The sequence below is a fragment of the Neofelis nebulosa genome, chromosome 9 (assembly GCF_028018385.1).
Source record: "Neofelis nebulosa isolate mNeoNeb1 chromosome 9, mNeoNeb1.pri, whole genome shotgun sequence".
NCBI lineage: Eukaryota > Metazoa > Chordata > Mammalia > Carnivora > Felidae > Neofelis > Neofelis nebulosa.
In genome coordinates, this window is record NC_080790.1 from 31,916,980 (window position 1) to 31,943,659 (window position 26,680).

At 39.5% G+C, this 26,680-nt stretch overlaps 2 protein-coding genes across 5 annotated transcripts in view; one reads left to right on the forward strand and one right to left on the reverse strand.

The window, feature by feature from the left end:
- DHX57 (DExH-box helicase 57) overlaps positions 1-20,173 on the reverse strand; it is a 55,427-nt gene extending 35,254 nt beyond the window's left edge. For 2 of the 4 annotated variants that reach the window (XR_009248369.1, XM_058683089.1), the window contains exons 1-8: positions 19,929-20,173; positions 10,788-11,005; positions 8,674-8,826; positions 7,204-7,389; positions 6,061-6,899; positions 4,090-4,337; positions 2,498-2,619; positions 846-1,041 (exon numbers count right to left, since the gene is read on the reverse strand). Coding sequence is in view for 3 of the 4 variants with exons in the window: in XM_058683089.1 (XP_058539072.1) it covers positions 846-1,041; positions 2,498-2,619; positions 4,090-4,337; positions 6,061-6,899; positions 7,204-7,389; positions 8,674-8,826; positions 10,788-10,999 (1,956 nt within the window). In the remaining variant the exon portion in view is untranslated. Of the gene's footprint in view, positions 1-845; positions 1,042-2,497; positions 2,620-4,089; positions 4,338-6,060; positions 6,900-7,203; positions 7,390-8,673; positions 8,827-10,787; positions 11,006-19,668; positions 19,871-19,928 lie in introns of those variants that run through there. The other 2 variants (XM_058683091.1, XM_058683090.1) reach the window with 2 other exon arrangements.
- MORN2 (MORN repeat containing 2) lies at positions 19,576-26,411 on the forward strand. Its single transcript, XM_058686381.1, has 6 exons — positions 19,576-20,026; positions 20,073-20,156; positions 22,606-22,656; positions 23,274-23,380; positions 24,225-24,361; positions 26,088-26,411. Exons 1-6 carry the CDS (start codon positions 19,576-19,578, stop codon positions 26,188-26,190), a joined length of 933 nt encoding a protein of 310 aa, XP_058542364.1. The 3' UTR covers positions 26,191-26,411.
- Positions 26,412-26,680: the final 269 nt, after the last annotated feature.

Below are 26,680 nucleotides of genomic sequence, written 5' to 3' on the forward strand. Positions count from 1 at the left end.
GAGGCTCCACATCCAACTTGAGCCCAGGTGGCTTGAACCCATGACCCTGAGCTTAAGAGTCATATGCTCTACTGACTGAGCCAGCCAGGCACCCCAGGGAACACTTTCAAAGCCAAAATGGCAAGGCCATTTTGAATGGATAGGGACAAAGAATATTGAAAACGTCAGCAGTTGCATTTAATCTGAAACCACACTGAATGCATAGTTTCTTTCTGGCAACAACAGTAAAAGCTTTTCTACTTTATATCAAAAATTTAAGTTTAAACCTCATAAAAAACATTCAAAAAGTATTATAAAACATAAAAACAACAGTGAATAATAAACCCAATTCTAAATTTGTCTGTTCCTTATTTGGTTAAATGGATTAAGTCTCAGGATTAAGAGTAAAATAGCAGTTACTAGATCACTTCTGCCAATAAGGAATAAAAGGTCTTTTAAAAAAAAATGTTTTATTTTAAAAGAGAGAGAGGGAGAGTGTGCTCGCATGTGCAGGCAAGCAGGGAAGGAGCAGAGAGAGAGAGGGAGAGAGAGAATCCCAAGCAGGCTCCGCGCAATCAGCACAGAGCCTGATGATGTAGGTCTCAATCCCATGAACCATGAGATCACGACCTGAGCCAAAATCAAGAGTGGGACGCTTAAATGACTGAGTCACCCAGGTGCCTCAGAATAAAAGGTAGAGGAAATTAAGTACACCCAAATAAGAGTTTATACCAAAATATTTCTGAAAGGTCTTTAGCCCTACCTAAGTCTATATCCCAAATTGCCCATGTGTCTCCAGACCCCAAAAACTCTTTATACTTGAAAACTAAATTTCTGTTATCAGGAAACAAGCAGAGCATACGAACCTTGACACTTTCCAGCCGGATCTGGTACCCCACAGTCAGACCCACTCTTTCTGTCCTTTCTTTAGCAACACGTTCAGCAACAGATATTGCTGAGATTCGTCTGGGTTGCGTACAGATGATATTGGCCACCTTCTCAGGTGGTCCATTCAGAGAATCATCCAGAATAAACTGAGGAATCTGGGTGGTTTTTCCACATCTGTATGTCAAAACAAATAAGTCCTAATATGAGAGTTTTCAAGTGCTAGTTATCAAAAAAACAAAAACCAAACTAAAAAAAAAAAAACAAAAACCCAAAACAATCATGTGCAGTGAGGAAAGTGAGAAACCTGATTATGATAAAATGTGTTCCACTTCATTTATCTTCTAAACTGACCTACTGACTTGTTACCTACAGCTCATAACTGCTAGGAATTTGCACTCAGATTAACAGGGCAATCAAATAATCATTTAGTATCATTTGTAAAACTGAGACAATTGAACAGACATTAGATTAAGTTCTGTAAACACCACTACAAATGACCTCTATGTTTGAATCCTAAAGAAATGGGAATATTATGTTATGATTTTTATGTATTATCTTACTGATTTGGCTACAAGTAGACTGAGGTTAAAAAGATATGAAACTGAGGGGCACCTGGGTGACTCAGCCGGTTGAGCGTCCAACTTCGGCTCAGGTCATGATCTCAGTTAGTGAGTTCGAGCCCTGAGTGGGGCTCCGTGCTGACAGCTCAGAGCCTGGAGCCCACTTCAGATTCTGTGTCTCCCTCTTTCTCTGCCCCCCTCCCCTCTTGCGCTGTCCTCCTCCTCTCTCTCTCTCTCTCTCTCTCAAAAATAAATGTTAAAAAATTTTTCTTAAAAATATAAGAAACTGGAAGATCTCTTTAAATGTTTATTTATTTATTTTGAGAGAAAGAGAGGGCCAGCATGGGAGAGGGGCATAGGGAGAGGGAGAGAGAATCCCAAGCAGGCTCCACACTGAACCGACATGGGGCTCAATCCCATGACCACAAGATCACAACCTGAGCTGCTATCAAGAGTCAGACTCTTAACTGACTGAGCCACCCAGATACCCCAAGAAACTGGAAGATCTCAAATTACTACTATATTGGTGAGTCTCGGCACGAATGTAATTATTAGGTTAAATACTTTTGAATAGAGAACTAAATTAAGGCTACAACCTATCGCTGCTAAATAAATTTGGATAACATGCGAAAAGGGTAAAGTAGGAAAAATAATATGCCCTAAGTTGTTATTAAAAGAACAAATAAAAGCTCTAAGGAAATCAGAATAAATTTAGCAGATGGAAGTTTCCAAGTTAAATGTTCTAGAACTATCCTTTACATTTAAAAATGGGCCTGGTAAAAGTCTTCATTTAGACCTTTTACCTTAAAATTGTCTCAGGGAAGAGGTGTGCAATGTCTATAAATTACTTGACGGATTTCTGAGGTGTTTTTTTGTTTTTTGTTTGTAATTTGGGTCTGTTGGCTAAAGATCTGTAAAATTAGGTTCTGTGAAATATTATTTAATATCTGACAAGTAAAGCACAAATAAGAACAGTTACTAGTTTTTTACAAGTAGAACTGGTTATGGTAACCAGGGTGCATACCATACTCATGGATGAAAGCTGCATTACAAATAAATTGCATTCTTACCCAGTCATACCACTTATAACAAGCACTTGGTGATCGCTCAACAATTTAAGAATGGTTTCTTTTTCTTCCCAAGCAGGGAGTGATTGTCTTTCTTGCAGAATTGCCTGGAACTGTCTGGAAGCCTAATAATATAAAAGATAAGGCATCAGTTACGTTACTTTGAATCATCTTTCACAAAGATCTCAGGTTGGAATCTCATAGCTAGACCCACCCTTTCTGCTCTTTCTTTAACAATTTGTTCAGAGACAGAAGTTGCAGATTTGTTAGGATTGGGGGCTGGTGACTTCAGCAGAAGGCTGCTTAGAGAATCAGCCAGAGAAAGCTGTGAAATCTCTGTGATTTTCCTACGTCTGAATAAACTGCAAGATCTTGTAAGAGAAATAAGCCATCTTGTTTAGCACTACCCAGCTCTTCCTAGCAGGATTCTCTGCACCAGCACTATCCACTAGAACCTTCCATGTTAATGGAAATGTTCTATAATAGCATTGTCCAAAAGAACAACCTCTGACTACATGTGGCTAGTGAGTATTTGAAATGTGGTTAGTGCTACTGAGGAACTGAATTTTTAATTTATTTAATTTTAATTAACTTAAATTTAAACACCTGCATGTGGCCAGGGGCTACCACACTGGATAGCATAGTTCTATCAGATTTTTACTAAAATCAGTAATAGTAAGAACACTCATGAAAGGTTCTTTTTGGCCACGCATCACATATATGTAACTCAGTCTGACGTCCAATGGCCAATAAACATTGTAGCATATGTTAAATCTAAAGATATATTTTTGAATAATATAAGAAATTTACATTAACGCATCATTTTCTGCATATAATGTTATCATATAAATTTATCACCTCTAAACACAAACTGATCAAACTGAATATGTAATTTTTTGTTTTTACTATCTTACTACTTATGGTGTGAATTTCTATTCATTTTGATGTTCTATAGGCATTGCACTACGTATGCCATAGTGTTATGCTGTGTCAAAAATCAGAATCAGAACTTCACAATTAGAAATGCTGCTAGACAGCATCCAATCCAATCCCCAAACTGGCTAAGCAACTTGTTTTTGTCCTACATCCAACCCTGCCCTAACAGTTCACTTACAGGTTCTTTGAAAACAATCTTCATGTGAATGGGATAAAAACAATATGGACTTTGGAAACAGATTTAACTTGAAGCCCTTGTGTGGCCACCTGCTAGCTATGTGACCTTGGGCAAGTTATTCATCCTAGGATTCTCTCAAATGGAGTCAGAGTCCCTCCTTCTCCTTTCTCCACTATTTTTTCTAATATAAATCACAGCACTAATTTTCATTTCACTTATCAGATTGCCTGTCATAGTACCAGAGCCACAAGATTCTGAGAATATTTGGTATATATGCGTGCATTTCACTTTCACCAGCCACTGGATTTTCCAAAACTATCTAGAACATGCACCCAAGTTTGCTGTGGCTTGCAGAAACTGACCACCCGGAGTTAAAGAGAAACAAAAGCATACTAGGGAGGGTAGCGAGGCTTTCTAACTCCTAACCAGTTCATCTGTACAGTAGGGAGGCAATGCTAGCCAATCTCTGGGAACACCCTACCTGTTTGATTCGGAACTGCTTGCAGAGTTTAGCATTTTCAGCATGTACTGATTTTGCCTGCCAGTCATATCTTCTGGAAATCTTTTTCTTAAGGTTCACATAGCTCTCATTCTCTACTATAACTGGTGCAGGACCTTCATCCTCCTCTGAATCCTCCTCAGGTTCTGATTCTTTTTCAACTTGCAGGGGATAAAAGGAAACATTTTCCATATGGAGCCCTTTCTTTAGCAAAGGGGGAGAGTCACTCTCTAACAAAGTAACAACAACAAAAAAATCGTAAGATGGAGAAAAAGCTAAAGCTTGAATAAAGCAGGTTCATTTGTTTCAAACAACTACTTCTACTGCTAAAGAACTTAAAATGCATCTTCAAATATACTTTAATTAGGAATAAGTGGCTATTGCTAAACCAAATTAAAAACGAAGAAGAAAAAAATCATGGCATGCTTTGTTAATTCTGTAGACTCTTTACATTCAAGGAATTAACTGACAGTTTCAACTATTTGCAAGTGTTCCTAAAATTCTATGACATGAAACCCAAATGTCTACCAAATGATAAATCAATACACAAAATATGGCATGTCCTTATAATGGAGTGTTATTCAGCAATAAAATGAAGTACTGATATATCCTACATGAACAAACCTTGAAAACATTATGCTGAGTGAAAGAAGCCGATCACAAAAGCCGCATATTGTATGATTCCATTTCCAGGAAGTATACAGAATGGGCAAATGCACAGACACAGAATGTAGATTCATAGTTGTCAGGGGTTGAGGAAAGGGAGAAATGAGCACTCGCTGCTAGTAAGTATGGGGTTTCTTTTAGGGTTGACCAAAATGTTCTGGAATTAGACAGTTGTCATGGTTGGGGCGCCTGGGTGGCTCAGTCAGTTAAGCGTCTGACTTCAGCTCTGCCATTCCTGAGTTGGAGCCCCGCGTCAGGCTCTGTGCTGACAGCTCAGAGCCTGGAGCCTGCTTCAGATTCTGTGTCTTCCTCTCTCTCTGCCCCTTCCCCGCTCACGCTCTGTCTCTCTCTCACTCAAAAATAAAGATTAAAAAAAAAACAACAACAGTCGTCATGGTTGCACTACTCTGTGAATATACTAAAAAGCCACTGGATTGTACCCTTTAAAAGAGTGAATTTTATAGTATGTACATTATATCTCAATAAAGGTGTTACTTAAAAAAAAAAGGCCCTGTCACACAATCTGTCATTTCTCCAGGAATATATTTGAATCCCACATACTAGAAACTGCTGTTTGGCAGCAAGTGGCTAGTGAGTGAACCTGGCCAACTGTATGCCATTCACACCTTAATGCAGTTTCATTGTTCTCTACTTACTGATGTTTACCTAAGAACTCTTGTGAAATCAGGAAAACTTGTTTCTCTCAAAGAAAGATGGCAACAAATAAGAATTCCTTGAAGAACTTTGAAAAAGGAGTTTAACTGTGCTGTACGAATCTGTACGGCAAATCCGCAAAGCGATCAAGCCAGAAGGTTCCACACACATTTTTTAAACTGAGGGTTTACGACTTCATAAAGATAGCCTTAACACTAATGGACTTTGGGGGTCTAGTATACTGTGGAAAGAGAAATATCTCTAAAAACTCAGTTGAAAGTAATTCCATGTAAAACATCAGAAGTAAACATGTGAAACCAAATGGATTAAATCAAACAGATTTTCCGGGAAGATGCTTTAAGGTTCTTCCAACCCCCAACTGTAGAATAAACTTCTGTATCACTACAAACTTTCAATGCAGACAGCCCAATCACAGTGACAAAACTGGGGCTTTCAATTAAAGTCAGGCCACAGTTCAGGGGATTCTCATTCCCTTTTGCCCTTGGACTGAAGATACTGATTGGCCTAAGATCACCGGGAGATCCTAGAGAAGCCCTCAGAAGCTCGGTCTTCCTTAATCCATACTGAATGCCCCCTCCACAAAACCCTCCACTCAATCAAAGCCTTCCATACCTTCAGGAGTCTGATTTGGAGCGAAAGAATTGTTTGGGATCACTGGTTTACGACAGACAGGATTATTTATTCTGGTCCCAGACGATACTGGTGGAAAATTCACAGGAGGGACACTGTATTTGTGATGGGTATTTGTTAGTAAATTGACTATTTCTGATTCTTCCTCTAAAAGGGTTATCAAAGAATATACAACAGGTTCGGAAGTTTCTGCAAATGTCAAGGCCTTGCCATAAAGGAACTCAGAGATATGTAAACGACAAGCCAGAGGTAGATTCTCATTGGTGGAATAAAATGCCACAAGGGGAGCTTGATAGGGGTATTTGTGGTCTTTAGAAAATCGAATTTCAAGTTCATATAAAAAAGAGGCATCTTCATGAGCATTAAGATGAGAATCATCTACAATTCTTTCTGCTCTTCCGACAATTTGATTTGGGGGCACTTCATGCTTGAATTTGCATCTTGATCCAAATTTACAATTTCCTTTGAGGTAAAATTTACAGATTTCAAGTGAAGTCTCCTGTGTATTTTTGGTGCTTTCCTTTTGCTTTGATTTGCAGAATTTACTCGTCAAATACTCCAATTCCAATCCAATGGTCCAGACTCGGTTCTGAATTCTTTCGATAAATTTTTCTCCACAGATTGACTTCAGAGCAAATGCCTCTTCCTGCCGCTGTTCCACACACTCATCCACGCTCACATGGGCAACCGCCTCAGAGAGCTTCATCCTCTCCCCGAATGTCTCTGAAAAACACCGTGTGAGCAGATGTTCCAGCGATGCCCCCACATCTCCATCACAGATCCGCAGGGCTGCCTGACAGCGTTCAGGGTTGAACCCATACCTACCAAGTGTGAAACATGACAAAAAATATTGAGTAATTTCAAATCACAGAAGTGAAGTTCATTTAAACATGCTCATGTGAAGTTATAACTGTATATAGGCAGGATTGGCATTTTGAGAAAGTATCCCTGGTAACATGGATCCCTCCCTAGTCACCCTGTCCTGAAAGAGAGGGTATTAGGCACATCAGCACCGCAGCAGCCCCTGCAACAGGAGAGCTTTCCAGGAGCGGGGAGTAGGGTTTGTAATGTGATTCCAGTTTCTTCAGTTCTCCCGCAGCCGCCATAAATGTTGAAAGCAATCACCTGGCAAGTTTCTGCACTGCAAATGTTGAGACTGTGAATTCTGGATTAGGAGGCTCCACTAGGCCTGAGCCAGCACATTCCAAAGGGTCACAGTCAGGAACAAGGGAAGCTTCTCGGGCAGCAGGCCAGTACTGTTCATCATCACAATCAGGCTCGTCATCTTCCTCTTCCCCAGAAATGCCTCTTCTGACAAAGGTAACATGTTCATATTATTAGATATTAAGTTCCACTTACTTCAAAGTAAAATTTAGCAAGAGTCTAAGAATTTAATTCAGGGAGCCAAAGGACACAGGATCCTAACCATTCTTCAGTCACTGATTTGAACTTTTACTGATCTAACTTCTATCTTGGCAATTAATATTTATCAGGCATTTATTAATGCCAGGTTCTATGCTAAGTGTTGTATGTGTTCTAGCTCTTTAAAAATCTCCCCACAACCCTCGATCAGATACTGCTGGGATGTCCATTTTTCAGATGACCAACTAAAAGTTAGAGAGGGTTAGTAATTGCCAAAGGTATACAGTAAAGAGCAACTAGAGATTTTAAGCCAGGCAGTGTGACCCCAGAGCCTGTACTCTTAACTACAGAAGCCCTGGCCATCCTCTTTCTCCTCATTCATAAAAACCATCCCTGATTTTCTGCTTTGCCTAACCACCTTTCCTAAATCTAAGGCAGATAAGAGATATGTAGGTAAGACGGAGGCTGAACTGTTGACTAACCCACCCATCGGTTCTGGTGAATGGAATGCATTGACTTCTTTGACTGAAATCACAGGGCAAAAACAGCCAAAATATTAAAAGTTGTTTCTCTGAGGCAGATGGTTATGAGAAAGTGTAATCCTAAGACTTCATCTGATCAACTCAATATTTGCTCCTCGAACAACACGTCTACTTGTTCACTGCAGGGTTGTATTTGGAAGTCTGTCAATAAAGCAATTACTGAATCCATATCAGCATTGTCCTCAGAAGAAAAGACGCAAAGGCAATCTGTACTGCTCCCAGATATTGCAAAACAAACGCGTTCTAAAACTGCTGCTGAATAATTATTCATGTTTTGCTTTTGGCTCACTTTCAACTAATCACATTGTCACAATAGGATCAGTACTGAAAAGCATTCCAAAGACACACTGGACGGACGGACGTTCCCACTGCCCCCACTGCCCCCACTGCCGATATATCTTCCTTAACATAATAATTGACTCAAATAAAATAACTCACTCAGGGGCGCCTGGGTGGCGCAGTCGGTTAAGCGTCCGACTTCAGCCAGGTCACGATCTCGTGGTCCGTGAGTTCGAGCCCCGCGTCTGGCTCTGGGCTGATGGCTCGGAGCCTGGAGCCTGTTTCCGATTCTGTGTCTCCCTCTCTCTCTGCCCCTCCCCCGTTCATGCTCTGTCTCTCTCTGTCCCAAAAATAAATAAAAAACGTTGAAAAAAAAAAAATTAAAAAAAAAAAAAAAAACAAAAAAACTCACTCAGATCCAGCATCCGCATCTTGTTCTTGCAGGTCTCGGAGAAGAGCTTTCACTTTCTCTTGATTCTCAGAAGTCATATGCAGAGTCTGAAGGGGCATTTTGGCTTCGGGCTTCCATTTGGGGCGTGCCTCTCCTTTTCTACTGTTGCTAGGTCTGCAAAGGACACATTTACCTGTGACCAGAACTCTTACGCTCTCCTCACAGTCCTCAAACAGATACAACATGGACTGGACTGTCAAGTGTTTTACAAAAGATGACAATGACTGTGAAGAATTTCCCCCTTTCTACAGTATTTACCACACTTCATTATCTTGCAACTGCTGGGGAAAAAAACCAACCTGGTTAGATTCCTAATCACTAAATCTGGTTTCACTAACTCAAGAATCCTCTGGAAAAAGTAATGCTATGATGACTCCTGCTGCAGTTGAGAGTAGAGACTTTCAAAAGAAATGTTACACGCAAAGCATTTATTTCATTCTGTTTTAGGTGCCCAATCTGAAAACAATGGGAATATTAAGCCTTACTTTTGAAATATTTACTGACCTTATCGTTATTTCCTGATTACAAAAAAAATAATAATAATAATAAATACATGTTCACTGGAAAAAAGCAGAAAACAGAAGCCATCATAATTCATATCAATTCTTTTTTTTTTTTAACGTTTATTTATTTTTGAGACAGAGAGAGACAGAGCATGAACAGGGGAGGGTCAGAGAGAGGGAGACACAGAATCTGAAACAGGCTCCAGGCTCTTGAGCTGTCAGCACAGAGCCCGATGCGGGGCTCGAACTCACGGACCGTGAGATCAAGACCTGAGCCGAAGTCGGACGCTCAACCGACTGAGCCACCCAGGCGCCCCAATATCAATTCTTTTTATATACACTTTTAAATGAAAGTATACAGCACATATAATCTTTTAGAATTTATTTTATTTCCTCATCAAAATAAAACTGGAATTTTCGTAAGATTAAATATTCTTCTACAACATATTTTAATTTTTTTCTTTTTAATATTATCTGTTATTTTAGAGAGAGAGTGCATGTGAATAAGGGAGGGGGCAGAGGGGGAGAGAGAAAGAGAGAGAGAGAGAGAGGGAGAATCTTAAGCAGGTTCCATGCTCAGCACGGAGCCCAACACAGGGCTCAGTCTCACGACCCTGGGATCATGACCTGAGCTGAAGTCAAGAGTTGGAAGCTCAACCAACTGAGCCATCCAGGCGCCCCACCTATATTCCTTTTTTAACTAATATTTAGTTGGGAGTTGTTCCCAGAAAAGGGAGAGAAAGAGAGAGTAGCTAATCTCTAAAAATTCCAGTAGACAGCTTGCAGCGCTGTTTAAGAGACAATGAGAATTCTATACCTATACTGCATAACATGCAGTAGTAAAATCTTTACTTTCATTAAATATTCACTAGAATGATCAGAATGTATTCGTTATTTAAAAGTTGAATATGAAAGAAGCCTGGATATGACTCTGTCACTGGTCACCTGAAGCACCAGTGAAGATTTGGCTGCTATGTCTGGAAAATAGATAACTCATCAACTAAAAAGACAGAGTACAGTCACGTCGAATTTTGGCATTTTCAAACTACAATGTGTAAGGAATACTTAAAATCATTTTCATCACTTTCGCTATTTCCGATATTTGCTTTCCTGGTAACATTAGTTTCAATGACAGTATTACATTCAATTCACAGTGTCATGTAAGTTGAAGTTAACTTCAGATTTCAACCTTCCAAAAAAAAAAAAAAGCTATTACTTGGCATCATGCCTTTAGAAAAGGTTACAAAGTGGGGGCCTTCAAGGGTTTAAAGTAAGAGGAGGGCCACCTGGGAGGCTCAGTAGGTTAAGCGTCAGAATCTTGGTTTCAGCTCAGGTCATGACCTCACAGTTCATGAGTTCGAGCCCTTCGTGGGGCTGACAGTGTGGAGACTGCTTGGGATTCTCTCTCTCCTCTCTCTCTGCCCCTCCTGTGAGCGCTTGCTCTCTCTCTCTCTCAAAGTAAATAAACTTAAAACAACTTTTTAATTAAAAAAAAATAAAACAAGAGTATAAGTCCCACAGATTAGAAATCGATACCGTTTCTATCTCTGAACATGAGAAAGGCATAATGACCTGAACGTGCGCCTCGATTCACTGAAGATACAAAAGTCGTCACCGTCATCCCAAATTCTACTCGAGGCCTTTCTGTTGCCAGCACTGCCACCACCACTGCTGCCACCCCCATGAGATTTACTAGTGTGACTCCTGCCTCCTCTTCCTCCTCTAGAAGACCCTTTTCCACCTCCTTTGCCTGGCTTGCCTTTTCTTCTTACTGAGGAACTCATTTTCACCTGCAAGAGAAAAAAGTAATACAGACACCATAAAACCAGACAAATATAATAACCCTTTGTCGAAGTTGTGGATATAGCCCATTATAGACAGATAAGGAACTGCATATTTTTACAAGGGTCAGTCTAGGGGAAAATAGGTAAATTCTTTTACAAAAGTTTTACAAGCACATCCCTCTGAGGATTAATATTTTTTAGTGACTTTCTCTGACACAGGTTGCTTAACCAAGGATGTGCATCAAAAATACATGGAGAAGTTTCCAAACACGTGTCCTTAAACCTCAATCCTACATTCTGATTTGGTTAGAATTGGTATAGGGTTTTAAAAACTCTAGTCGAGAGGGGCACCTGGGTGGCTCAGTTGGTTAAGGATCCAACTCTCGATTTTGGCTCAGGTCATGATCTCCCAGGTTCGTGAGACTGAGCCCCACGTTGGGAGGAGCCTGCTTGGGATTCTCTCTCTGTCCCTCCCCCCATGAGCACATGTGTGCTGTCTCTCTCTTTCTCAAAATAAAGAAACATTTAAAAAAATACTTTAAAAAACACTGTAGTTGAGAAGAGATGTTTTTCATGTATTTAATACATGATTTGATAAAATTTTACTTTACGTATACACTTTCAGAGACACAGACCTGGCTCAGAGATTTTGCCTGGGTAGAGTAAAAGTATAGGGCCTTTGTATGCCATTGAAGTTGTTAATCAGTTTAAAATAGAATGTTATAACTATAAGATGTTTTATGTAAGCCTCATGGAAACTACAAAGCAAAAATCTACAGTAGGTACACAAAAGAGAAAGGAAATCAACATACTGCTACAGAAAAAGCATCAAATGACAAAGACAGCAAGAGAGGAAGAAAGAAACAAAGGATCTATAAACCAGGAAACAATGAATAAAATGTCAATTATTAAGCCCTTAACCTCTCAATAATTACTTTAAATGTAAATAGATTAACTTCTCTAAGCAAAAGACACAGAGTGGCTGAACAGATGAAAAAAACAAGACCCAGCTATATGCTGCCTAAACGGAATTGATTCAGCTTTAAGGACACACACAGGCTGAAAGTGAAGGAATGGTAAAAGCTATTCTGTGCAAATGGAAACCAAAAGAGAGCAGGGGCAGCTATACTTTTATTGGGCAAAATAGACTTTAAGGCAAAAACTGTATCTCGAGACAAAGACGGTCATTATATAATGATAAAGGGATTAATTCATCAAGAGGATCTAGCAGTTGTAAGTATTTATGCACTTAACATCAGAGCACCTACCTATATAAAGCAAAATGGAAGTTATAGACCAAAAAGAAAGTAAAAATGAAAATATGACACATTAAAATTATAAAATATAGCCAAAATTAGATTCAAGATTTTTCTTTTTGGATTACATATTCCTATAATAAGAGAAAATTGTTTTCACTCAAGAAGTAATAGGCTGCATTACAAAGAATAAAATACCTAGGAATAAACTTAACCAAGGAGGTGAAAGAACCGTGTGCTGAAAAGTATAAGACATTGATGAAAGAAACTGAAGAAGATACGTATAAATGGAAAGACAGTCCCTGCTCATAGATCAGAAGTGATACTATCAGAATGTCCACAATGCCCAAAGTAATCTCCAGATTCAATTCAATCTCTATCAAAATTTCAATTGCATTTTTCACAGAAATAGAGCAAACAATCCTAAAATTTGCATGAAGTCACAAAAGACCCTGAATAGCCAAAGCAATCTTGAGAAAGAAGAACAAAGTGGAGGCATCACACTCTGATTTCAAACTATATTAAAAAGTTATGGTGAGCAGTATGGTATTGGTATAAAAACAGACACAGAGATGAATGGAACAGAATAGAGACCCCAGAAACAAACCCATACATACACAGTCAATTAACTCACAACAAAGGAGCCAAGAGTATAATTAAAAAAAAATTTTTTTAATGTTTATTTATTTTTGAGAGAGAGAGAGAGAGAGAGAGAGAGAGACAGAGCACAAGCTGAGGGAGGGACAGAGAGAGAGGGAGATATAGAATTTGAAGCAGGCTCCAGGCTCTGAGCTGTCAGCACAGAGCCCAACGTGGGGCTCGAACTCACGAACTGTGAGATCATGACCTGAGCTGAAGTTGGATGCTCAACCGACTGAGTCACCCAGGTGCCCCAAGAATATACAAGGAAAGAAGTTTCTTTAATAAATGGTGTTGGGAAAACTGGACAGCTATGTATGAAAGAATGAAATTCAACTACTATCTTATACTACACACAAAAATGAACTCAAAATGGATTATAGACTTGAATGTAAGACTTGCAGCCATATAACTCCTAGAAGAAAACATAGGCAGTAAGCTCCTTAGCATCAGTGTTGGTGACGCTTTTTGACTCTGACTCCAAAATCAAAGGCAGTAAAAGCAAAAATAAACAAGCGGGATTACATTAAACTAAAAAGGTTTTGCAAAGCAAAGGAAAACATCAATAAAATGAAAAGGCAAGCTACTGAATGTGAGAAAATATTTGCAAATCATATATCTGATAAGGGGTTAATATCTAAAATATATAAGGAGCTCATACAACTCAACAGCAAAAAGGCCAAACAATCCAATTAAAAAATTGGCAGAGGATCTGAATAGACATTTTTCCAAGGAGAACATACAGATGACCAACAGGTACATGAAAAGATGCTCAACATCACTAATGGGAAATATAAACCAAAACTACAATGAAATATCACCTCAGACCTGTTAGAATAGCTACTATAAAAAAGACAAGAAATAACGAGTGTTGGTAAGGACGTGGAGAAAATGAACTCTTGTATACTGTTGGTAGGAATGTAAATTGGTGTAGCCACTATGGAAAACAGTATGGAGGTTCTTCAAAAAATTAAAAATAGAACTACCATGCAATCCAATAATTTTACTTCTAGGTATTTAGCCAAAGAAAATGAAAACACTGACTAAAAAGATATATACACCACCATGTTCACTGCAGCATTATTTACAACAGCCAAGACATGGAAACAATCTAACTGTCCACTGATGGATGAGTGGATATAGAACATGTGATACACACACACATATACCATGGAATACTATTCAGTCATAAAAGAGAATGAAATCTTGTTATTTGCAACAACAAGGATGGACATCAAGGGCATTTTGCTACATTAGTCAGAGAGAGAAAGACAAATACTGTACAACCTCACTTATATGTGGAATTTAAAAACAAAAACAACCAAGCTCATAGATACAGAGAACAGATTGGTGGTCACCAGAAGTCGGAGGTCGAGGGTAGGTAAAATGGGTGAAGGGGGTCAAAAGTTACAAACTTCCACTTATGACATAAGTAAGTCATGGAGATGTAAAGTAAAGCATGGTGACTATAGTTAATAATACTATATTGCATACTTGAAAGTTGCTAAGATAGTAAATCTTAAAAGTCCTCACCACAAGAAAAAAATTTTTTTGGTACTATGTATGGTGATGGATGCTAACTAGACTTACTGTGGTGATCGTTTCAAAATATATACAAATATCAAATCATTATGTTGTATACCCAAAACTAATATAATGTTACATGTCAATTATACCTCAATTTAAAAAATGATCTAACTACATGGTATTTATCACTTGAAATTCAAAGATACAGACAAATGAAAAGTAAATGGGTGGAAAAAGATAAATTATGCAAACAGCAACCACCAGAAAGTTGGAATGGCTAATAGCAGACAAAATAGACTTTAAAGCAAAAAATGTTACTAGAAATAAAGAAGGACATTTCATAATGATAAAGGGGTCAATCTATCAGGAAGATATAACAATAATAAATATATATGTACCTAATAACAGAGCACCAAAATACATGAAGCAACAACTGACAGACATGAAGAGAGAGATAGACACTTCAATAATAACAGAGGACATTTCAATACCCCACTTTCACCAATAGTGTTCGAACAACTAGACAGAAGATCAACAAGGAAACAGAAGACTTGAAATACAGTATAAACCAACTAGACCTAAGGGGCATCCATAGAACACTCTGCCCAACACGATACACATTTTTCTCACATGCACAAGGAAAATTTTCCAGGAGACACCATATCCTAGGCTATAAAACAAATCTCAATAAATTAAAATAGATATAAAACAAAATATTTTTTGCAACCACAGTGAAATGAAATTAGAAATCAAAAGCGGGAAAAAATTTGGGCAACTCAGTCAATGTGGAAATTAAACTAGGCCTCTTGGTATTCCTTTCTTCAAAATCCTTCATAATCATACATTTTTATACAGTGTTTATCTATATTTATCTCCTCCTTCCTCCTCTCAAAAAAGTTCTTTGAAGGCAAAGGATTATGTCTCTTTTTTAAGTAACACAGTACCTCTAACACAGTCTTGGGTGTATAGTAGTAATTCATGACTAAAGGCTGAATAAATGACTGATATGAGAATGGAGATTCATTCAGTCCACAAACATTTATTGAGCACTTATTATGTGCCAGTTCCTAGGGATATAACAGCAAAAAAGACAAAATTCCTCATGAAGCTTATGTTCCAGAGGGTAAGACAGACAATAAACAAATAAATAGATAATATCAGCCAAGTGTTATAAAGAAAAAAACAAAACAAAACCCTGAGACTGCTATTTTAATTTTTTTAACGTTTATTCATTTTTTTTTCAACGTTTTTTAATTTTTTAATTTTTTTTATTTTTGGGACAGAGAGAGACATAGCATGAACGGGGGAGGGGCAGAGAGAGAGGGAGACACAGAATCGGAAACAGGCTCCAGGCTCTGAGCCATCAGCCCAGAGCCTGACGCGGGGCTCGAACTCACGGACCGCGAGATCGTGACCTGGCTGAAGTCGGACGCTTAACCGACTGCGCCACCCAGGCGCCCCAACGTTTATTCATTTTTGAGAGACAGAGAGACAGAGGGGCAAAGAGACAGGGAGACACAGAATCCGAAGCAGGCTTCAGGCTTGGAGCTTTTAGCACAGAGCCCGATGTGGGGTTAAACTCATGGACTATGAGATCATGACCTGAGTCGAAGTCAGATGCTTAACCGATTGAGCCACCCAGGCACCCCTTGAGACTGTTATTTTAAATACAGTGGTCAGGAAAGGCCTGAGATCATATTTGAGCAGACAGCTGAACAAATTGAGAGAGTGAGCCATGAAATATTTGTGAAAAGAATATTCTAAGGGGAAGGTGCCAAGTCCAGAATAGCTTCAATACACCGAGCTGGACAAACAGTCAGAAGTCCGATGGGTCTGTACTGAAGTGAGGAGAGGGGATGAGGTCAGAGAGCAGAGAAGGGCCAAGAAAAAGCTGGAGACAGGGAGCACAAGGAGGAGAGGCAAAAGATAACAGGTTGTGACCTCAATAAAACCTGCAGACCACAGAGCAAAAGCTGTAGAACCACAGTAACGATCTAGGTGTTCAGGTTTTAATTTAAGTTGCAGTTATTGCCAATTTAGGCTAATACTTGGCTTTTGTGTGTTATACATCATGACTTGGAGATCTCTGCTCTAAACAAGAGAATGAATTTTCTTAAGGTGAGCTTAGTTTCTGAACTTTTGGTGATTCATGTATGCACATAGGTTCTGTGATCCCGTTTCATAGTGCACCATACAGGAACACTTCCTACAAATGAACTGCTTTTTATTTTCACGTTATTAGTACTATTACGGTCCCATTACATGCCTATTAACCTCATACATTTGTCATTAGTCTTTGAAGGAAAAAAATATGTAAATATGTATGTGTAATATAAGAATTCCTCTCTAAAGCAGGGCTTAAAGTTTTTGAAAAAGTTTGAAAAAGTATATCATGTGAATTCCGATTTATCTCCATGCCAAGAATTATGTTTAGATAGGAAAAAAGAGACTTGTTTTGATCTCAAGTAGAGAAATAGATTGCTTTGGGTTTTATGCAGCTTTAGACTTTATTTACTTTTTAATGTTTATTTATTTTTGTTTTTAAAAAAAATTTTTAATGTTTATTTATTTTTGAGAGAGAGACAGAGTGCAAGCAGGGGAGGGGTAGAGAGAGAGAGAGAGAGGGAGACACAAAATCTGAAATAGGCTCCACGCTCTGAGCTGTCAGCATAGGGCTGGACGCGGGGCTCAAACTCGGGATTGGCAAGCTCATGACCCGAGCCAAAATCTGATGCTTAACCGACTGGGCCACCAAGGCACCCCTGTAGCTTTAGATTTTAAAAAGGCTAGAATTTATTCTGTTTAAGAGATGCTAAATATGATAGGAAGTCACTAAAGAGCTGAGGCAAAAGACTGCTAAGACTGACTCATGTTTTCAGAAAATTACTAGCTGCTATGTGAACAATAGACTGCAGAGGGGTGAGAAGCCAGGAGGCCAACTAAGAAACTACTCAGTTGTTCAGGCCAAACAAATACAGAAAAAATAGTGGGTCGGACTAGGGTGGGAGGAGCAGAGTTGAAAAGTGGTCACAGATTCTGAATGTATTTTTTTCAATGTTTTATTTAGTTTTGAGAGAGCACAAGCAGGGGAAGGGCAGAGAGAGAGGGACAGAGGACCTGAAGCGGGCTCTGTGCTGACAGCAGAGAACCTGATGTGGGGCTTGAACTCATGAACCACGAGATCATGACCAGAGCCAAAATCAGATGCTCAACTAACTGAGCCACCCAGGTGCCCCCCGAATGTCTTTTAAATGTAGACAAATTATAGGACAAGTATGAGACAGAAATGTCTAGAATTACTATAAGATTTTTTTGGCTTAGGTTAACTGGGTAAATAGTGGTGCCATATGCTCAGAACTGTAATATTGGGAAGGAAAAGATCTGGGTGGGGGAGTCACAAGTTCAGGTTGGATATGTTACATTTGAGCTGCCGGTTAGATACTCAAATGGAGACATGTTGAAGGTAGCTGAATACACAAGTTTGCATCGAGGGGAAACGTAAGATGATTTCATTTAACCCTCTAAAAACCTTGTAAGGTAAATATTATTTTCTATATTTCATAGAGGAGGAGGAGACTAGAACATAGATAAATTATATGACTTGTTTAATGTCACCTAATGTCTAGCAGCAAAGTCTGGAGCCAGGGTTTGAAACAATCTGTTTGACACCAAAGCCCAAATTCTTTCTGCCACATCTCCTCCTGCTCACCACATGCATGTACCTTGTATCGTCAATTCAAAGTTCAATGATAAACCAAACCCCTTTGAGTTGTGCCTGGGTCTTAATTTATAAAAGTAACCACAAGGAGAGGTCAATGTCACTGAAAGAAAAGTTTAATGTTATTCACCGTTTGGCCAGGAAGGAGAAAGGCATGTCATGCCATGCCAGGCCAGGCCACAGGAGGAAACACCGGTGTCAGTCAGGAGGAACAGAGGAGCCAGCTGAAGGCAGAAGGCACAGCCTTTCTTGGGGTTTCTGCCAGAAAGGCAGGACAGAGTAAATAGTTTAGGGTTGGCTAAGTAAGATAATTCCAGCAGGCTTTGGGGATCAGGGGCTGTCCCTCCTTGGGTTGATTTCGGGGAAGGGAGGAATTGGCTTGATGTGCAAAAATTAGATAAAGGAGGTAGGTGGTTGGGGGTTGGTTTGCAGATGAGAGGTGTGTTCACAGGTCAAGGTGTTAATTAGCTATCCCTAGGAAGGGCAGTTTCTTCCTGGCCAGAGAGGCCCCCAGTGTGTCAAAATATAACAAAGTATGACAATAAAAAATGACTAGTACACTTTTCCAATCCAAATTTTAAAATCCTTTCACTGTAAGTTTCCTCTGACTCCAGATCCTCTTAGATAAGAATATCATAACTCTCAAACTCTTCTGTAAAAACGGTGAAACTTATACATATACTCACAAAAATGTAGGGTCATTAAAAGCTTAACGGGAGGCCGAAACAATGAGACAAACTGAATTCTATAAACTTGCGCATCAATAATTACCTACTATTTCTAAAATTCAGGAAAAGGGAAAGGATATACAAATCAGACAGAAAGATCAGTGCTTCAGCTCAAAAACCACCCAGGTAAATCTGTGTAGTAAAATACATTAGGGAAAAAAAGCAAGAAGAGACTGTCCTCTGATTTTTAAAAAGAAGAGTGGCTAGCCAACCAGACCAAGCCACAGCTAGCTCACCTAAATAACGATCAACAACTTGTCTCATACCAACCCAGAAAATATCACCTTTACCTGATCCGAGATCTGCTCTCAAAATGTTGAAGGAAAACTTGCTGGCTATATCCAATAGAACTCTGCCCACATGTTTGAAAAGGAATGGGAATTAGGTTGTATAATCTACATGGATGGACCTCACTATTCTATTCCATTTAGCCTGGGAAGGTTCCAACTATCTTTCTACACCGTAGACACAGGGACCTAAGTCTGGCTCAAAGAGTATCCTTTGTTTCACACCCCAAATCGGCCCCCAGGAACAGAATCAACAGCGGGGCACTGAAAACTGATCACACACCATTCCGCTCCCAGGCAAATCTCTGACTGACCCCATATATCCGGCTCCACGCTGATACCTTCACCTGGTACCTTTCTTCCAACATACATCGTCTCCAGTGAGCCACTCAGTTTGAGACGGTGACAGAGACAGGATGCAATGCAACCCCTTACCCCTCTTGGAGCTGAATTGGGCCCCCCCCCTCTCTTGCCGGGGTGTGGACAACCCGGAATCCTGATGGTCCAGACTCACCGGCCCCAGCGAGCCAGGGTGGATCCCGCCGGGCGGGATGCTCCTCAGACCCTGGCCACCCCCGGAGAGGGAGGCGGTAGAAGGATCCGCACACGGACAACCAGGGCGGCGCGCAGACCACGCACACGGGCACACATCCCTTGCCCGCGGAAAGGGAGGCCGTGGCGGGTTGGCAGCGCTGCTTCCCTGGGTGGCTGTCAGGAGGGAGCGCCCAGGATTGAGGGGTCCCACCAGGGCTTCGCCACCCACCGCGATCTCACCTGGAGCGGCTCAGCCGCGGCCCGGCTGCAGCTGCACAGCCTGCTGCCTCCCGATTGGCTCAGCTTCGGCTCCTCGCCTATTCGCTTCCGGGTGAGAGGTGCCTGGTCGCCCCGGCAACCGAGTCGCGGTCCGCGCTGAGTAAGCGTTTGGTTCCTTCAAGGCCGTAGAGCTGGATCCCCAGGAGGCATCGCCGAGTCAAGAAAATCTTAGCAACACACCTCTGTCAAGTAAGTGCCCTTCTCCCAACGCCCTGAGCGGGGAAGGGCACCTTTAAGTAGAACTCGCATGAAGCCAGATAGCTTCATGGTCGTAGCTCAGGTGTGGGTGTGACTATTTCCTGATGGTCCTACACAGCTGGTGGCGTGGGGGCGCAGAGACCCCCCCCTCCCCCGGCCTAGAAATCAGACACCTGGATTCTAGCTCTGATTCGGCCATTGATTTGCTGTTGTGACATCTTAGGCAAGTGCCATCCTCTCTGGGTTTGTTTCCTCCATGGTTCCAGATGGTCTCCATCTCTTAGGTTGCCCTCTAGCTCTAACATTACAAAGTTTCGAATGTGGAACCATGTTTTAGGGCATTTGAAGGCAGTTCTGTTTTTTGTATGATCAAGTTAAGCGCTCTGCTTAATAAGCATTTAGCGATTGCTTTCCAAATGCCATTCATTCACTAGACATTGAGTTCCTACCAGCAAATACTAAGCACTGAGCTAGTCACTAGAGTGAGAACAAAGATTCGACTAATCCCTGATCCCTAACCTAAATGAGCTGGGTATTGTGATAGGGGATTCCACCACAAAAGCGTTATTTTATTAGGGTTCTAAGTACTATGGTAGGGATCAGCCCAGGGTGCTGTGGAGACTCCCAGATGCATCTGGGAGTGAAGGGAGATCAGACAGGCTTTGCTCAGGTAATACTTGTCTTTTTCTTTGTGCCTTTTTCTGGGATAAATTTTCAACCTCGTTTTCCAGTTCACCAATTTACTTTTCAGTTGTGTCCATTATGCTCTTCAGTCCTTACACTAGTTACCTAATTCATTTCCTAGATTGCTAATTGGTTCTTTTTCATAACCACCTCTTCCTGTCTTAAGGATACTAGACTCTCCCTTTCTCTCTGTTACAGTATTTTACAGTATGTTATAGTATTTTAAAGTCTTCTGCCTATTTTCTTATATTTCCTCAAAGGGGATGAATCTCTGGTATTTCTCAATTGGCACCTAAACTAATTTAAAAAAATTTTTTAACGTTTATTCATTTTTGAGAGACAGAGACAGACAGACAGACAAAGACAGAGAGATAGAGAAAGTGGGGGAAGGGCAGAGAGAGAGAGAGAGAGAGAGAGAGAGAGAGAGAGGGAGAGGGAGACACAGAATCTGAAGCAGGATCCAGGCTCTGAGCTGTTAGCGCACAGCCCAATGCAGGGCTCAAATTCTAGAACTGCAAGATCAAGATCTGAGCCAATGTTGTATCCTTAACTGACTGAGCCACCCAGGCGTCTCCTGAATTAATTTTTAAATTAAAAATATCAGTTCTCTTGCCCTACCCATAGAAATTCTGATTCAGTAGTATAGGAACTTGCAAGCATCCCAGGTGATTCTGATGCACAAGACACATTTTGAGTAACATTCTGGTAGACTCTATTGTCCTAGAAGTTAAAATTTACTTATCTTCTCTACATATATGTTTTCTTTGGTATTGGAAAAAAATAATTTCTACTGATTTGGCCCACTAAATATTCCTGTGCTTTGATGCATTGATTCCCCTCAGTTCTGTGGTTTTCTTTCTTTCTTTTGACTTGGTCTCCATTCCAATCTCATTTTGTTCAGACACCTTCACTGCTACTTCTCCCCACTATCATTTACTATCTTTCTTTATTTTCTATTCCCTCCTTTCGCCAATTCCTCACTCCATTTTACCTTTGTGAGGGCATCAATAGGTCATATAGGCTACCCAAGAGAAAGAAAAACATATATCTGTACAAAAACTTATACATGAGTGTCCATAGCAATGTTGTTCATAACAGTCCAAACTGGAAACAACCGAACTGTCCACCAATTGTTGAATGTATAAACAAACTGTTATTTCTGTACAACGGACTACTATTTGGCAGTAAAAAGGGATGACGTACAGCTACATGCTACAACATGGATGAACCTTGAAAACATGCTTAATAAGTCAATCACAAAAGGCCACATATTATATGATTCCATTTATATGAAGTGTCCAGAATAGGCAAATCCATAGAGGCAGAAAGTAAATCAGTGGTTGCCAGAGGCTGGGGCTAGGGCTGGGGTGAGGTGGAGATGGGGGTAGAGAAGAGGTGGGAGTCAAAATTAGGGGAATAGAGATTAACTGCTAACATATTCTAAAGTCAGATTGTGGTGATGGTTGCATGGCTATGAATATACTTAAAAACATTGAATTATATACTTTTAAAGGGTAAGTTTTCTGGTATGTGAATTATATATTAATAAAGCTATTATAATAAACACATAAAAATAGATCATCTAGACAAAGTTATTTATTTCCCCAAGATCCTGCAGTAGACACTGGAAATCATGATATGCTTGTGATCATATGAAGTGAGTCTGTTTGGTTAGCTCTTAAAACACATTTGTTATAGGTCTTCTGACATAAAAATACATAAGCTTATGTGATGTTTCTTAAATCTTTTAAAACAGCTGCAGAAGTGTATAAGATAAACTTTATATTTCCAAATGGAGACAAGTATGGTAAGCATACATTTCCATTACTTTTTCTATCTAGACTAAGATTAAATAGCATAAGAGTAACAGCATCATGAGACTGTAAATTTTGTAAAACTACTATTGGGATATCAACTCCATTAAATAAAACTAACATAGAAATACAAATAGATGGACAGATTTTAAATTTAAACTCTAATGTTAAGTCTAGACAGTATGCCTTGGAAACATATGTACAGGATCTATCAGTCTTCCTGGCTGGTTTGTTTCAATGGTTACAAGACCTCCTACACTTGATCTTAGCCAAAAGGCCGAGAAGCGATCAATGGTTACAAGACCTCCCAAGGGGTACCTCACTGGCTCAGTCGGAAGAGCATATGACTCTTGATCTCAGGGTTGTGAGTTTGAGCCTCATTGATGGGTGTAGAGATTACTTAAATAAATAAATAAACTTAAAAAAAAAAAAAACACACAGGACCTTCCAAGTCCATGGATCTCCTTATCTCTGGTCTCATTGGTTTCAATGCTAGACTCAGAGACCCATAAGGTGCAGCTGTGATTAGTCCTGAACATAAATACTTTATCACCTAGTGAAATAAGGTTCCCATTCATAATGGATCACAATATATTTCTCTCTTGTTTAGATGGTGACTGTACAAGAACATCTTCTGGAATCTTTGAGAGAAATGGAATAGGTATTCATACCACTCCTAATGGGATTGTCTACACAGGAAGCTGGAAAGATGACAAGGTATCATTATTGTTTTCAATACTGACAGTGGATAAGTAAGTCTATTGGTTACATGATTCTTGGCATTTCACCATTAATCAAAAGCACATGTGAGTAGGCTATACAGTACAAATAACTGATACAAACATAGGAGTAATATTAAAGTCATACAGTGTTTATTATCTTTTTTTTAAGTTTTATTTATTTAGGTAATCTCTATACCCACTGTGGAGCTTGAACTCACAATTACCGCCCCCCACTCAATGAAGAGTCACTTATTCCTCCCACCCAGCCAGCAACGTACCCCTATCATCTTTATTATCATCTTTCTCATCTCCTATTCACTGAGTAAGGCTAACCTCACTACAGAATTTTCTCATTTAATCCTCACAGCAACTGCATGGGGTAGGTACTATTAATGTTCCTGTTTTATAAGTGAAGGAAATCAAGCTCAGGTTTCTTGCCCAGTGAGTGATGAAACCAGATGCGTACTCAGGTCTGTTTGAATACAAATGTTTGTTCCTAACAACTTTTTTGTACTGTTTCCTGGGCTAACTAAACTGGTTGTCCTTTAAGATTTTTGATATATTCAAGATATCTTGAGGACCCTATTTTCACCATCATGGACCTCCCCTAGATGTTCAAATGCCCCAGATCAGGAACATTTGACTTGGTGGACTTCAGGGAGAGATATATTTAAAGGACAATGATAAATGGTAAATGTTGTCTAATTTTTGTGGAAATGGTGATACAACGATAGATTAAATAATAACTAAGTGGATGATAGACATATATGTGCCTTTTTGAAGTGTTCTAGGGAAAACTGAATATTAGTTACTGAGGTTATTTCCTTTGTCACAAACAGATGAATGGTTTTGGAAGACTTGAGCACTTTTCAGGAGCAGTATATGAAGGACACTTTAAGGACAATATGTTTCATGGATTGGGGACTTACACATTCCCAACTGGGGCAAAGTATACTGGAAACTTCAATGAAAATAGGTGAGCTTAAAATAAAAAGTCATTGTAGTTCTAAAAGGTTCTTTTCAGGCATGTTTGCTTAATTATTATATTTAGTCAATGCTAAATATTCTTTTGTAATATATTTCATTAAGATATATTTATTAAGAATTCTTGGGTTAAAAAAAGTAAAAAGGAAAGAATTGTTGGGTTATTTTGGGGGGCAGAATGTTATAAGACAGGCTAAGACCATTATGAGCCTCCAAAAGAAAATCCCATTCTTGGTGATAATCTATTAGATTTTTAATTTATTTCCTCTTAACTCTCCTCTTCCTATAGAACTTTTTACAGTCAGCTTGGAAATGGAAAGCTTATAATAATTATAGAGAAAATTTAGGCCAAAAATTACTTTCACTTGAAATGTGCTGATAAACTTTTTAAAAAGCAGCCTTGGGAATAATTTCATAATTGTTTATTGCCTTTGACCTGATATATGTGTATTTTTACTAAGCTAGTTTTTAAAATGTAAGCAAAATTAGTTAGTTTTCAAATTGTAGAAATGTACCCACTGTTGTCCTCTCTGAGCTTATGCTTAAAGGAAAACTACAAGTGAAATGAAACATAAGCACAGTTTCATAAGCTTAACCTTCACACTGAACACCATACTGTGTTGTCTAGAGGCTCATGTTCATTTATAAATACTGCTTTATTTATTTCCAGAATTGAAATGCAACCTAATTATTATGAAATGGTTGATATAAGTACATTTTGAGGTGGGCAGAAAAATGTTTACCTATTCTGACTCCGATGATAACACAGACTTTTTCCACTGATGTTAATAAAGGGAAAAAAAATCTAACCATGGAATAAAGGTCTGTTTATGTCTGTGAAGTACATTTTCACCACTCCCAAGAGTCCAAGAAAACACCCACATAGAGCACAGCACCTCAAACATCGTTGATGGTTAATAAATATTTGTTGAATAAATAAGTGAACTAATATGAACTTTTCATTTTTTAACTGATTATTTTGGTTTTATGTAAATTTAGTGTATGTGATCCTAAAATCTTGAATTTACACCGAAATTCGTATAATGGCAATGTCTGGAATAGTAATGGTTTTGGTAGGATATGAAAGCAGGATGCTGATTTTTATTTATTTATTTTTTTAGGATGTTGAATTTTATTATATTTATTCATTAAAAAAATGTTTAAATGTTTTTATTTATTTTTGAGACAGAGAGAGACAGAGCATGAGCAGGGGAGGGGTAGAGAGAGAGGGAGACACAGAATCTGAAGCAGGATCCAGGCTCTGAGCTGTCAGCACAGAGCCCGATGCGGGGCTCGAACTCACAGACCGTGAGATCATGACCTGAGCTGAAGTCGGACGCTTAACCAACTGAGCCACCCAGGTGCCCCTCATTTTTTTTAGTGTTCATTTTTGTGAGAGAGCGAAACAGTGTGAGTGGGGGAGGGACAGAGAGAGAGGGAGACACAGAATCCAAAGCATGCTCCAGGCTCTGCGCTGTCAGCACAGAGCCCCATGAGGGGCTCGAACACAAGCTATGAGATCATGACCTGGACCGAAGTCAGACGCCTAACTGACTGAGACACCCAGGCGCCCCTAGGATGCTGAATTTTAAATCAAAGTTTGAAAGTGGAAAGATACCATTTTTTAGGCATAGAGTATAATATGCCAGACAATCTTCTTTCCGGACTGTAAATTCTTGGTCTTGATTAACGAACAAACTTACTTTTCTCTATTGCAGGGTAGAAGGTGAAGGACAATACACTGATGTCCAAGGACTGGAATGGTGCGGTAACTTCCATTTCACTGCTGCTCCGGGCCTGAGACTAAAGCTCCACATGTAGGATATCCTGCAGTAAAGTTTTAATGTAGTAATGAAAGCTTTTAGTTGTAAGGAAAACACTGAAATCTGTCAGCTGAAATAACTTCATACCCTACCTCTAGATGTTAACTTTGCCAATAAACCCATCACTCACACCTTTTTGAACTTGATTTTCATCATCGTATACTCAGTGTAAAATAAATTATGTGATTCCTTTTAATAAACACAGCAGAACTATCTAAATCTTGGTAAAGTCAATTTCCAATTCTGTGCCTGAGTTTTGTCATCTTATTTAAAAAGTATACCTGTGTGGCGGCACCTGGGTGGCTCAGTTGGTTGAGTGTCCAACTTCGGCTCAGGTCATGATCTCATGGTTTGTGAGTTCAAGCCCCGCATCAGGCTCTCTGCTGTCAGCACAGAGCCTGCTTCAGATCCTTTGTCCCCCTTTCTCTCTGTCCCTACCCCGCTCACACTCTCTCTCTCAAAAATAAACATAAAAAGGGGCGCCTGGG